Below are 13,587 nucleotides of genomic sequence, written 5' to 3'. Positions count from 1 at the left end.
TATGTGCCAGAGTAATAATCCAGTCCTAACTTAAAGTATTCCAAGAAAACACTTTTGGAGCATTTCAAGTTTGTTCACGAGAGTATTTACTAGGCTGTTCCAAATCATCGATGCATATTCTAGTTTTGATATTACAAGTAATTTATATAAGAGTACATAAGTATCTGACTGACAGTTGATTAAACCGGTAACAAATTATTTTTCTTGCTTCATCACATATGTTCTGTATATTGTCACTAAAGCCTAATGACCTGTCAAATGTTACGCCTAAATCCTTCATTGTGTCAACTTTCTGTATTACATATAGTACCTTGTAATTCGTATTGGTGCACATAGTATTGTGAGTTGTTAACGTAGATCATACACTTAGTTTCTAAACATGAATTGATATTCATACCATTATCTCTGCACCATATAATAATTCTATTTAAGTTTTCTTCTAGCCTTACGTTGTCCTCAATATTGTTTGCTACTCTAAAAAGTTTAATGTCATCAGCAGAAAGTAAAATATTGGAATTATTTGAAATTGTTGGTGAGTCATTAATAAAAAATTAGTAATAATAATAATAATAATAATAATAATAATAATAATAATAATAATAATAATAATAATAATAATAATAATAATAATAATAATAATAATAATAATAATACAAACTAGCACCAAAATATTCTGGGAAATGCTGTGTTTGTTTTATTTCTGTTATAGACTTTACATTAACCTGCGACAAAATTTTGGCCAAAATAGCCAAGATCGTCCCTGTTGCACAATCAGAAACAATATTAGATATAGATTGGAAGTTTAAGATATGATAGCTCCACCCAATATTTAATATTATTTCTGACTGTACGTATTCTCGGTATATAGTGTGATGAGTATTCTCGAAACAAAAGGCTATTAAAAAAAATATCTGATTCAATATATCTAACAAAATAGAATTTCAAATCTGAACATAATATACTCTGTTATCACTTACTACAGACACAGCAGCAATTTCAGGGAAATTATGTTTAACGTTGATGGTTAAAATATCCCTATGCATTTCCAAAAGATCGTGAATTCTGAATTCTACTACGTCCATTTCCTCCATTTTCTGTGTACTTCTGTGTAGTGATCGAACATTTTTCCTCTGAAATAAAAAAAGAGAATATAGCTTATGGTAAAATTATGGGGACTGATATGTAGCTTTAACTGTGTACATATGTATAAATTCAAAATATAAGATGAAGAATTTTTCCTACAATGACTTTCCGAGGACTGTATTTATTTCACATAAGCAGTCCGACAATCTTTCCTAATCAACTAAACGAAATCCGATTTAGATTATTTGACGCTTTTCTTTTTTTTATGTTAGATCATGTTATTTGCAGCTTAAAGTATGATATTTAGATAATTTGAAGTGGTAGAATATCCTCAACATACAAATATTTATAAAGAACGGTGTCTTGCACAGTTTTCCTTTAATGCTCTGCAGGCTTAGAATTGTTTCACATCTCACCAAGAGCAAATCTTTCACTTGGAGTTCAGTTTACTTTCTTTTTCTCTTGGGTGATTTGAATCCTAAGCACTAGAAATCAGGGCCGGCCCTAAGCAACTTACTGCCCCATGCAATAGCATCATTTGCGGCCCCCTTTCTCCAGAAAGAACAAACTTTAAAAGCCACGTTTTTAAGTATGCTACCCCGTCATGAACATCGAAGGGGAAGGAAATAGCGGTCGCACTCAGAAAGGCCTAAACACTACAAATACAATCTCGAAATAAATCTATTATGTTAGTGAAAGATAAAGCAACTACAGCTGCTGAGGAAAGATGATAATCCTTTTTATAGAATTCAATATCGAGCTTCAGTCTCAATATATCAGTTTTCAATTCCAGTGCAACTAGATCTTTTATCTTTATTTCTTGATTTTCCTTCTACACCTGTTAATTCTTTTTTAAGTTGTTTTCACCTTCAATATAAGGAACTTGTGTGTGTAACAAAGACAAGACTAGTTTTCATATCAAAACTGTGATAATTAACTAAGTGGAACAGGTGTTCGCTACTGTTCGAGAACTGAATTCTTGTATTTGACAACAATCAAGAAATTCATTCTGGGATTTGTTTGACCACTTGCTTTAGCACTGTCCATGTGACCTTAAACTAATGCGACCTAAACATGATTTGTGAATGTAGTATTCAAATAGAAGGTCAGTTTAGTGAATTTAACTACCATCATCATGAAGTCTGTTTCCAAGAAAGATTTGTTTTAAATAATATAGTTATGACTGATTTTGCCGTCCCTCGAAATTTGCCGTCCCGTGCATGTCGACGTGTTGCACGTATGGTAGAACCGGCCCTGCGAGAGATGATAAATAAGTCACAGATAACACACTTCATCAAAACTTTTTTTTTTTTTTTTTTTTTTTTTTTTTTTTTTTTTTTTTTAAGAAAGGCTTCATGTAACAAACGGATGTGACAATGCAGTTTCGTCATAATGCAGAATAGAAGGAAGCTGCAATAAATGAGAATCTCTTCTAAGTTTCTTACTGTAGAAGTGTTTATTTTTTCTTTCTTTGTTTCTTTGAGACTAAAAAATTCGAAGCTGTCAGATGTGTGAGACCTTCTTGGCTAGTAACAAATGTTAAATTTATAGTATATATTAAATGTAACATATCTATGTGTTCTAAAAGTATAGATTTTAACAGGACGAAGCGAGACTCAAAAGAGATACAAAAACTGAGAATAAAAGAAGCATATTATCTAATTAAAACTAGTGTAAGTAATATTTATTCATATTTTCATAACTTTGCAAAAGCACTGACAATAAATGTGTAGATCTATTTAAATTTCGGTAGAATCCTATGTTTTCAGACTTTTGTTTTGAACACGAAATGTAGGATTTTTAAAAAAGCAATGTTTACAGACATCAATTAGCAATGCAATAGTACAAGGCATAAATAAGACGAACAAGACATTATTTCGCACCTTGAAAGAAATGTTTAGTCAAGTTTAATTTAACTGACCATTGTATTTCCAAACACATGCAGGTATTGAAAACAGAAATTTTACTTTTAGTACAAAATTATGCACAATAAGTACATATAGAAAAAAGCAAAGGAAATCCTGTTGAAGAAATCATTTTAGTGATAGACGTAAAGAATAACGAATTTTACTAAAAACTAAGATAGATTTATCATACGACCAGATTCCTTAAAATAGAATGCAAATAATCAATAAAGTGTCAGATCTGACAAGGAATATTGTCTAACTGAATAACGAGTTTAGAAATCCTTAAAAAGTTACACAAAGTCAAATATCTTCAGATACAAGTAATCAATCAATAACGAACTTTGATATAGTATAAAATTACTGTACAGGCTATACACACTCTCCCGAAGCGTTATCACCAATGTCGTAATGTTGCCAACTTATTAGAAATATATTTTTAAATATATTATTTCGTGGTTTTAATATTTAAAGGGTCAGTATAAAGTAAACGAAATAGGGATGTTTCACAGAAAGCAGTATTGAAAACTTTAAGAGAGGACAGATCGTTCAAGCTCTGATTCACAGCTGCCACACACGGAAGAAAACGTGATTGATTTCCGAGTATTTCCAAGTATTTCCGAGTATAAAACTCAACCTCATGATAAATATTTGGGCTGTCAAAAATAACACTGCCAGAACACAACATTATCTTCCAGTAACTTCGTAAATAGTTATTTCAAACAAACAATACATTATTTTATACCAGAATACTCCAAAACTTACAAGAATTAAAGAGAGATTATTGGATTAGAGAAATCATCTGATTAGTAAGAATCAGAGCAAAATAACCGAATGAAGTGAAAATCACTTATATTGAACTTTCTTTCTGAACACAAGTTTCTGTCGAATTGGCAACAATTCTTTTGAATTGCATCACTTATAACGTTGGTGATAACTGGACATCGGATTTTTATGCACTTAAAATTCAGGACATATGCTTGCAATTATGGTGTTAAATGTTCTAAAATATGCACTTAATGTGCACTAACAATACAATAAAAAAAGAACATTCAAACATGCATGCGAAGTTGTGACAAGTTTTGTAGGTGAAATATAACACCGAAAGTGTACTTTACTTTCAGGGATTTCTCTTTGGCATTTATTTTTATGACAGTTACAACTTATATACTCTTAATTTTTTTAAAACACTCAGAAATTATGAGATTAAATAAACACAGTGATATGAGAACACGATCTCTAGTTTTTATCCACATTTGTATAGTAGAGTGGATTTACTTTACACGAAATAATACGAGCCTCACTTTTATACATGTTTCCATTGTACGAAAAAGAAAAAAAAAACTTTTCGTTTTTAAGGATTTACTCCTTCCGGTAATTACTTTTACAGTATATCAGAAGATGCTTCAATTCATTTTTTTGGTGTCATTTTTTGACATTTGTAGCCAGGCAAGCTGAAATTTAATCCTTGAAGGTATTTTACCATGGACTCAATTGTTTTGTAGTTGGAATTCCTGGCAATAACACCCGTCAGTTTATTTTTCCACAGAGCGCCTGAATTCACCAGGAGCTGACTGGAGCTCGTGCCGAACTCCATCAACTAGAGCTAAGCATTCACTGAGCACCATCCCTCGCGTCTCATTTTTCTGAATTGATCGACACGATATTGCAATGACTTTATCATTATCAGATTTCTTTTAACGTCTTGGCAATTGTAAGCACCTGTGATCTGCAGTTCGGCTGCTAGCATTATTGGTGCTCCACAAACTAGGCATTCTTCCAACCTCCCATACGAAAAACCGTTCTGTTGCATAGACATGTAAATGTGTTGAAAATACAAATTTAAACTGGATTTATTCCCTCTATAAGCATACGACTGAAATAAAAACAAAACAAAACAAAACAAAAAAAAAAAAAAAAAAAAACTTATAGAATGTACTAAATATGCTGTTATGCTCTAACATTTGAAATATGCATTTATATGCACTATAAAATTTCAAATTCGAGTTGTATTATTGTTGTTAGAAACCCTACCAAGTTTAACACAGATGCATATGTGCAAACAAAATATGCATTTGCATAAAAATCCGATATGTAGTGATAACTCTTGTATGCAGCCTGTACAGTGGGTACTGTTATGAAAGAGAAACAGAACTATGATACAGCTGAGAAGTATTCCTTGAGTGTGAGCTATAATAATACGGAATAATAGTTCGCAGGATTAAAATGAGAAGCGTAGAATTTAATTTTAGGTTAATCATTTTGCACTTCCGTCTAGTCTTGTGGTAAAACATTATTGCACAAGAAGTGCATTTTACGATTGTGTCAAAGCATTACATTGTAAATTAGAAGTCATTTTATGAATCACAAACTACAAAAACACTCGTCTTTCTTCCGAATCCGTTAACCACTAAATACATAAAAGTTTATTATAAAAACAACCCTCAAGAGCTAGAATTAAAGGTAAAGACAATCTCAGTAATTAAAATTAAAGAAAATTAATAATTTGGTTACTTACAAACAGATGTTGAACTTTTTCATATTTCTTTAGCACTTTGCTTGCTTCCTTCTTGTATTCTGAGAAAGAAAACAATATATTTTTTATTTTCCACAAAAATACTCAAGCTATTGTTTACTAAAGAAGCTTAAGTCTTGGTAGGAAATAAATTCGTGTCTAATTAGGACAAAGGTTTAATGCAGGTACACGAAAAGAAGAAAATAAACTTGTATTACCATATATTTAAAAAAAAAATGGCTATGAACATTTATAATCGTCTAAAATAGGAGTCGAAGAAGAAAATAGTTTTTGTAAATAGTGAATAATTGTTGTTAAAAACTCATTCACAAAATAAGCTGCTAACAAGTAACTTAACTTGCGTGTGAGAACAAAAGACAATGATGGAATTTCACGTAAGTGTCTATAAATTGAAGAATAACACCTTCAAATAGAAGATATAGATCCCCTCATTAAACTTTCTCACTCTACACTATGCTGTAGTTATTATAAAGACGTTTGTCAAGTATGAACAAAATTATAATAGACACTTTCATCAAACTGTATATTAAAAAAAAAAAAAAAAAAAAAAAACTACCCCTTGTGGATGTTTTCATGAGAAACTATCTGTGCCGTATTATAGAGTAGTTAGGGAAATGTTTATTTATGAAAAATGAACAAGGTTACGTTTTTGAAAAACATCGTCCGGGAAAAATTGACTCCTAGAGTTAGTGAAATACTGTTATGTAAAATAAACAAAATCGTTAGAGTTGTTTACGAGAAATACGCATTTCTTATTATTTTTTTTTTTTTAATTTTTGCTCTTCAGAAACTATCCTTATTCTTGGGATTAGAAAGAAAACTAGAGACACATCTCTCGACAATCGTATGAATTTCGCCTGGATACGTTGAAGGGATGGTCTATAGGCGAGTATACAGGACTAATGGACATACAGAGGGATAAACATAAAAAAATCACTTTTTCGGTAGGTAGTGTCACTGAAACGTGTAAATCCGTTGAAATTTCGAATTTGGTTTTCCTTAGGATCACTTGCTCAAAACTAAAAATGTGAGTGAAGTGCTAGAATAGAATGACCAACATTAGATGATTTAAAAAAAAAAAAAAAAAAAAAAAAAAAAAAAAAAAAAAAAAAAAAAAAAAAAAAAAAAAAAAAAAACTAAGTACACGGAATATTCTAGGTAAAATGGTCTTTATGGTATAACAAATAGTACAACAGAAGATGTAAAGTTCCGGTAATCCAGTAAAAGTGATGCTGACGACTTTCCAGAGAGGAATGAAATACCCAATTAACACTTTCAGACTCAATGTTCGTTCTAATAAACATGTTATCACGTTATTTATCATGCTTACGATGAAAGTTTTGGTTCTCGTCTTGTAATTTAGATAAACACTGGATATTACTGTTAGTAGATACACACTGGATGTCACTGTCAGTAGGACAATTTTACGTCTGTGGATGCTATAGTGAACTATAAAGGTCTTGAAAGGAAGAATAATGGCCACCACGAAGGAACATTTGGAAAATGGGTTGAAGTTTTCCATATTTCTTGTGTTCTTCATACAAATTATGAAAGCATTTTGATTGTTTTACATCTACATACAAATGAAAGTGTATATAAAAATGAAAGTGACTACGTTTGTGGCTTAATAACTTTTGACCCGACCGATATGGATCAAATTTTCAACATAGACGAGGTTCTGGCCTATGAGTCATGTTATCATTTCACTGTGATGGTACAACTTATGGGAAAGGAAGGGGGATATATATATATATATATATATATATATATATATATATATATATACAGAAATGGAACGATATATTATATTATAAAAGTAATTCAACTGAATTTTATTTACATCATCTCTTGTGTTTGTTAAATTTTACTATCTTGCAAAAGGTCTAAAAAGAAATTATGTTATGGAGTTTATTCACATTAATTATGATTCCTGGTTTTTGTTATGAAACAAGATAAGTGCAAACTAATATATTACATCAAATAAACTTACATAACAAGACTGTTAAATAACTGTCACTAAATCAGCACTTTAATTTCAAAATTGTATCAGTGAATGTTTGTAATATTGTAAAATCTTTGTACTCATCTTTCCCAGTAATTTCTTAGAGTGGCAGAATTTAAAGTATCTGGAATTTTGTATCCTGAAAATTATAAAGGTTTTTGGTCAGCAGAATGTTCTTTCGCAACTGAGATTCCAAGTGCTGGCTGAGGCCGTTATTGTCTGGAAACTTCTTTGAAATCTGCAATCTCATGTTTTTCGGTCATATAAAATGTTTCCTTCAAAATTTAGGAGGAGTGCAGAAGAGAGTACAAGAGAGGAACGAGAGACGTGGTCAGAGACGTTAGTCGTGTAACCGAAGTAAAATCTCAGAGTAACTTCAGAGTAAAGATAAATCGTCAAACAAGTTACATCCTAGAAATATTACGCGACTCGCAGTATGCGACTAGTAAATTATCATTACGATATTATTCGAGTTTGAATAGTGTTTGAAGGATTCAAGATAGACTTTTATTGTGATGTGCTATAATCATCAAACTTAACAATTTTTGAGGACATTTTATATCAGCCGAAGATAGAGCTGTAGACCTGGATCTTTGGCGGCAAGGAACCAGCAGCGCAACAGGTATAACATTCTTATTTTGGCCAAATTCCTTTATCATTATCCTTCATAAGATTCCAGATAGCTAAACATGACCAATCTAAATTTCTTGAAACCTCAATATTTGTACAAACCTGTTCCTAATAAATCAGATCAACATGAACACGAAGAGTTTACTGTTTCAAATATCAGCTTCAATGATCATTACTCTAATAGAGATCAGTTTACATGTTATACAATTTTAGCTCAAATTTTGGAGTGTCTTTAAGAGAGAAATCTAAGATTTTTCTCTGGTTTAGTCTGTCATTACCCTTTAGCTACTATCCCCATACGCAGATAAAATTAGAGTAAGCCAGGCTAACAATATATCTATATCTATCTATCTATCTATCTATCTATCTATCTATCTATATATATATATATATATATATATATATATATATATATATATAATTTAATAACTTTTGAACGACTAGACAGATCTCGATCAACTTTTCAACATAGATGAGACTCGGTTCTGGAATGTTTTTTTATCATTTTACTTTGATGGTGCAGTTTCGGGGATTGGGAGGAAGAGGGGGAAATATTTAAAAACGATTAAAATGATCGTTATTAGACTCGAATCCATAGTCTCCGGGGTCTCGGAGGTGAATAGTGACACTTCTGATGCAGTTTAAATCAAAATTTAGCCCCGCAACTTGGGAGGAAAGGGAGAGATATATAAAAATTGATCGAAAGTGACCAATATTAGTGCGAAATCCATAGTTTCAGGGGTTGCTGAGGTGAACAGTGAAACTGCCGATGCCGTTTAAATCTAAATTCAGCCCCCATTAGTACTTTATGGCCAAAACGAAACGTATTCTTCTGGTGCGAAGAACGTACATTCTGCAAGTTGCTAAATAATCAAATGTTAGCATCCTGTAAAAATTTGATTCACATAATACTATAGGACGCCATGCTAATCTGTTGATAACCTTTATCCACTGCAATGCACAGACGAACTAAATAGTAATTTTTTCTTACAGTTGCTAAAGCTTGATCTTCCGTTTATAGTGTTTAGATTTTTTGGATGTATTTTCTGAAAGTTTCATAAACAGCAATTAAAAATGATATTTCTTTATCATATGACAATGATTATTTATAACAAATAAATGTTTTATATTTGAGTTTGGTTTATGTAGTTCGGTTACTTTTTCCTCTTTCTTTAGTAGGAACTTTGGATGATTTGTATTGAGAGCGAGTATTAACTTTAAGCTGGTGTTCACAACATATTCGAATAAGTACGTTCAAATAATGGTTTATACAGTACTTTATTTGAGATAATATTCAATTGGTAGAAGTGAAAAATTTGGAGAATACATCATTAATGTAATCATAAAACTACATGAACTGACATAAATTAAAATGGTATTTCCGGTTCACATGGAAAGTTGAAATTTGGCATGATTGTAGCATTTTGGAACTAACCCACAGAAAAATTGCCAATAGTGAATATTTTAAATATTTAGGGGTCTAATGAGGGGATGAAGAAATTCCAAATGTTATTTAAATGGACCTCTTTTGGGACCTATAATCTCATGTTTTAGGTACTTGGAATTGGAATAAAAATTTGGAATTCGATATGCTTGTACGTTTTCGTTAGCGTTACTTAAGTAAATCACTTAAAAAAAAAAAAAGTCAGTAGCCAGCCCCCAACTGGGCCAAATTCAGTAAATGGTAAGAGCTAATGCACGAAATTCACTCTTGATACAAAGGTGGTACATAAGAGATGCGAGACCGTACGCTGACAAACGTGAGAATCTGGGCCGGAGCCCCCAGCTAGCCAAAGGCTAGTATATATTATAAAATTGAAAGTGACTATGTTTGTGACTCTTAATCTCTCGAACCACTCGACCGATCTCGATCAAATTTTCAACATAGATGAAGTTCGGGCCTGGTAGTGTTTTTATCGTCACTTTGACGGTAGAACTTAGGGGAGGGGAAGGAGAGGAATTATAAAAAATAAATAAAACTTAACTCTTGAACCAAACAACCAATCTTGATCAAATTTTCCACATAGGTGATGTTCGTGTCTGGGATGTTTTTTTATTTTTCATTTTGATGGAGCAACGTTGGGGAGGGGAGGGAGGAGGAGATATAAAAAATCAATATACATAAAAATAAAAATGACTATGTTCGTGAGTTAATAACTCTTGAAACATCTAATCGATCTCAATCAAATTTTGAACATGGGTGATGTTTGAACCTGGAAAGCTTTTTATCATTTCACTTTGACGATAGATCTTACGGGAGGGGGACGGGAGGAGAGGAAATATATGAAAATTAATAAAACTTAATAACTCTTGAACCATCCAACCAATCTCGATCAAACTTTCAACATAGATAAGGTTTGGGCCTGGGATGTTTTCGTCATTTCACTTTCACGGTGCAACGTAGGGAACGGGGAAGGCGGAGATATATGTAAAAAATATAAAAATAAAAGTGATTGTCTTTGTGACTTCACCACACTTAAACCACCCGATCGATCTTAATTAAATTTTCAACATAGATGAAGTTCGGACCTGGGGTGGTTTTTATCATATCACTTTGAATTGAGTTGGGTTCATTCTGAGTTTAATGTCCCTTTCAGCAGCGAGGCTATATGAGACATGGACCTACTGTTTAACGTGGTATCCACATGGACTCCTGTCGGGAATCGAATCCGGGTCTCCCACGCCATCCTATCACTTTGAAGGTAGAACTTAGGGGACGGGGAGGAGAGGAAAGAGATATATACATATAAATAAAACTTAATAACTCTTGAACCACCCGACTGATCTCGATCAAATTTTGAATATAGATGATGTTCGGGCCTGGGATGGTATTTATCTATTCACTTTAACGATAGAACTTAGGGGAGAGAGAGGGTGAAGTAAAAAAATAAATAAAATTTTATAGCTGTTGAACTAAACGATCAATCTCGATCAAATTTTCAACCTAGATGAAGTTCGGACTTGAGATGGTTTTAATCATATCACTTTGACAGTGTAACTTAAAGGGAGGGAAGGGGGAGAGACATTTAAAAATGATCGAAAATGACCGATATTAGTGTCGATTTTGGGGTCCCTGAGATTAACAGTGACACTTCTGATACCGTACTCTGCAACATGGGGAAGGGAGGGGGATATATAAAAATCATCGAATATTACCGATATCAAAGAGCGCTTTAGTAATAGTAAAAAGTGACTGACTAACGAAACATATTAGTATTTTTTTATGAATTTAACCCAGCGAACCGGGTAATTGCAGCTAGTAGTAGAGATATCAATTTGGTTAATTGTTTTCGATACACTACAAAACAAAAAAATAAAAATATTTTAGGTTTAGAACAACCACCGTAGATTCCCTCCTATCCCAACTAAGGTACTGAGTCTGCACAAGGAAAGTACATATATAGTAAAACTGCCAACTTACAATGGTATGTTGTATATTCGTATTGTAAATCTGTACTGTCTTGTAATTCTGGGTTATAAGATATTTTAAATATGTACTAGGCTGGCTGGTTGTTTGTACTATTAGAAGAAGAAAAAGAAAAGATATGTTAATTATAATGTTAATGTATAAAGATATAGATATTCAAGCGTTTTTAAATAATGAGATTGTTAATACGTGGTTGGCAGGACAACTATATAAACAAAATATAAAATAAAATGGAAGGATTATGGTAGTTGAGTTCGTCATTTTAATGGCTCAAAAGTAAAGTAAATAATTTATAAAGACCAGTGGATGATTATTTTGTTGTAAACTTGGCCACCTTTCTAAATTGGTCACCTGCTCATCTTGGCCTGGTTCGTCTTGAACCAGCATTTCCCCATAAGACATTCATTACTTATTACTCTGTAAGTTGGCCACCTGTCTATCTTGGAAGTTGGCTGCATTGAAGCAATGTTTACCTTATGATGATAAATTTATCTGCGTATCTTGGAACGCAAAATACGGTTTTGTTATTTTTCTTAATTCTTTCGTATTCCCATATGTGACTCAGATGTTCTGTATTTGTGACTGGAGACAAAGAAGCATGGGTTCCCATGATTTGTTCTTGGAAGTCAATCGCCAGAACACTGCCCTGATAAAGGGGCGATGAAGGAAGATGTGAATAAGGGAAAGTACGTACAGTAATTCAGGAAATTGTTGTACGTATTTGTTTACCTGTTTGTTTTGGTAAAACCATTAGCTATATCAGCGCCTTTCATCAGTGAGGGGCTTTAGTAATTCCGGAAAATTCGCAAGGTTAAAGCTAACCATCTCAATTGTTAACTATTGGCACCTGACGTCTTGTCGAGAGGTATCAGAGAAAAGAAAATGAAATGAAATCTTTAAGTTTTACGTCCCACGGCCATGCCGGTTAGGCTAAAGGAGATGGTGATGATGAGAAATGAATGAAATGGTGGAATGAAGAAGGTAGGAGGAAACGGGAGAACCCCGAGAAAACCCACTCACACGGTGTTTTTACACCACAAAGTTCACTTGGCGCGAGTCGGGATCGAACCCAGGACAGGTAGCAGAGATTTTCAAAAATGAATTCTCTTCAGGTTTTCTCAAAACGTGTTTTGCTCCAAGAGAAACACTTGTGACAATTAACAATAGGTAATTAATAGAGACCGGGTGTTAGGCAAAATGCCTATTCTTTAATATTAAAGATATGATCAAAAATAACGTTTTAAAGTTTGTATGGGGAGTTATAGTTTCAATTTAAGCCAATTTTATTTTTCCTATTTTGCCTATTTCACCCATTCCTGCCTAAATAGCTATTTTAGTGCCTAATGTTGCCTATTCTATGCATTTTCTTCAAAATTACACTTTATTGTGGGAAATATATAATTTAGTATTTCAAGAAAGGATTCTGCCTCTTCCAAGAAATGTAAGTGTTGTTTGTAGTGATAAGATGTCGTAAGAGTTTGAAATGCTATGTGTATTGATAGTGCTGTAAGACTTTGGACTGGTGTATGTACTGATAAAATGTATAAAATTTGGACTGTTATATGTAGTGATAAAGTGCTGTAGAAAATGTATTTACGAAATATACATGGAATACATGTCAAGCATCGTTTTTATACATACAATAAAAGAAGATATTAGGAAACAGGTGTGTTTCTATATTTTTTGAACATTTTTATGACTTGAATTTATTTATTTATTGTCTTGAGTATTTATCTTCATTATTTCGAGTTACATTTTAGTGCCTATTTTACTGCCTATTTTTTAAATTTTAAGTGCCTATTTGCCTGCCTATTTCCCAGGTTTTTAATGCCTGAATATCCGGTCTCTAGTAATTAACTACAAAATTAGGATGTGCAAAAAAAAAAAAAAAAAAAAAAAAGTATTAAACATACTGTAGTATTTTTTTTCTAGTACTATATATTGTTATGATTACTCTCTATATACATTATTTAAAAGTAGCTGTCGTGCCTCTGCTTATAAAATT

General features: G+C 32.4%; 1 protein-coding gene across 1 annotated transcript in view; it reads right to left on the bottom strand.

The window, feature by feature from the left end:
- The window catches only part of LOC145674378 (uncharacterized), a 305,117-nt gene that overhangs the window by 77,052 nt on the left and 214,478 nt on the right, over positions 1-13,587 (bottom strand). Inside the window, exons 4-5 of the mRNA XM_081744352.1 lie at positions 5,506-5,564; positions 978-1,130 (exon numbers count right to left, since the gene is read on the bottom strand). Coding sequence (XP_081600478.1) covers positions 978-1,130; positions 5,506-5,564 — 212 coding nt within the window. The remainder of the gene's footprint in view (positions 1-977; positions 1,131-5,505; positions 5,565-13,587) is intronic.

This window comes from Thermobia domestica, chromosome 17 (assembly GCF_964235325.1).
Source record: "Thermobia domestica chromosome 17, izTheDome1.hap1.1, whole genome shotgun sequence".
Lineage (NCBI taxonomy): Eukaryota > Metazoa > Arthropoda > Insecta > Zygentoma > Lepismatidae > Thermobia > Thermobia domestica.
Note: the sequence above shows the minus strand (reverse complement) of the source record. Positions and strands in the feature narration are given on the sequence as shown.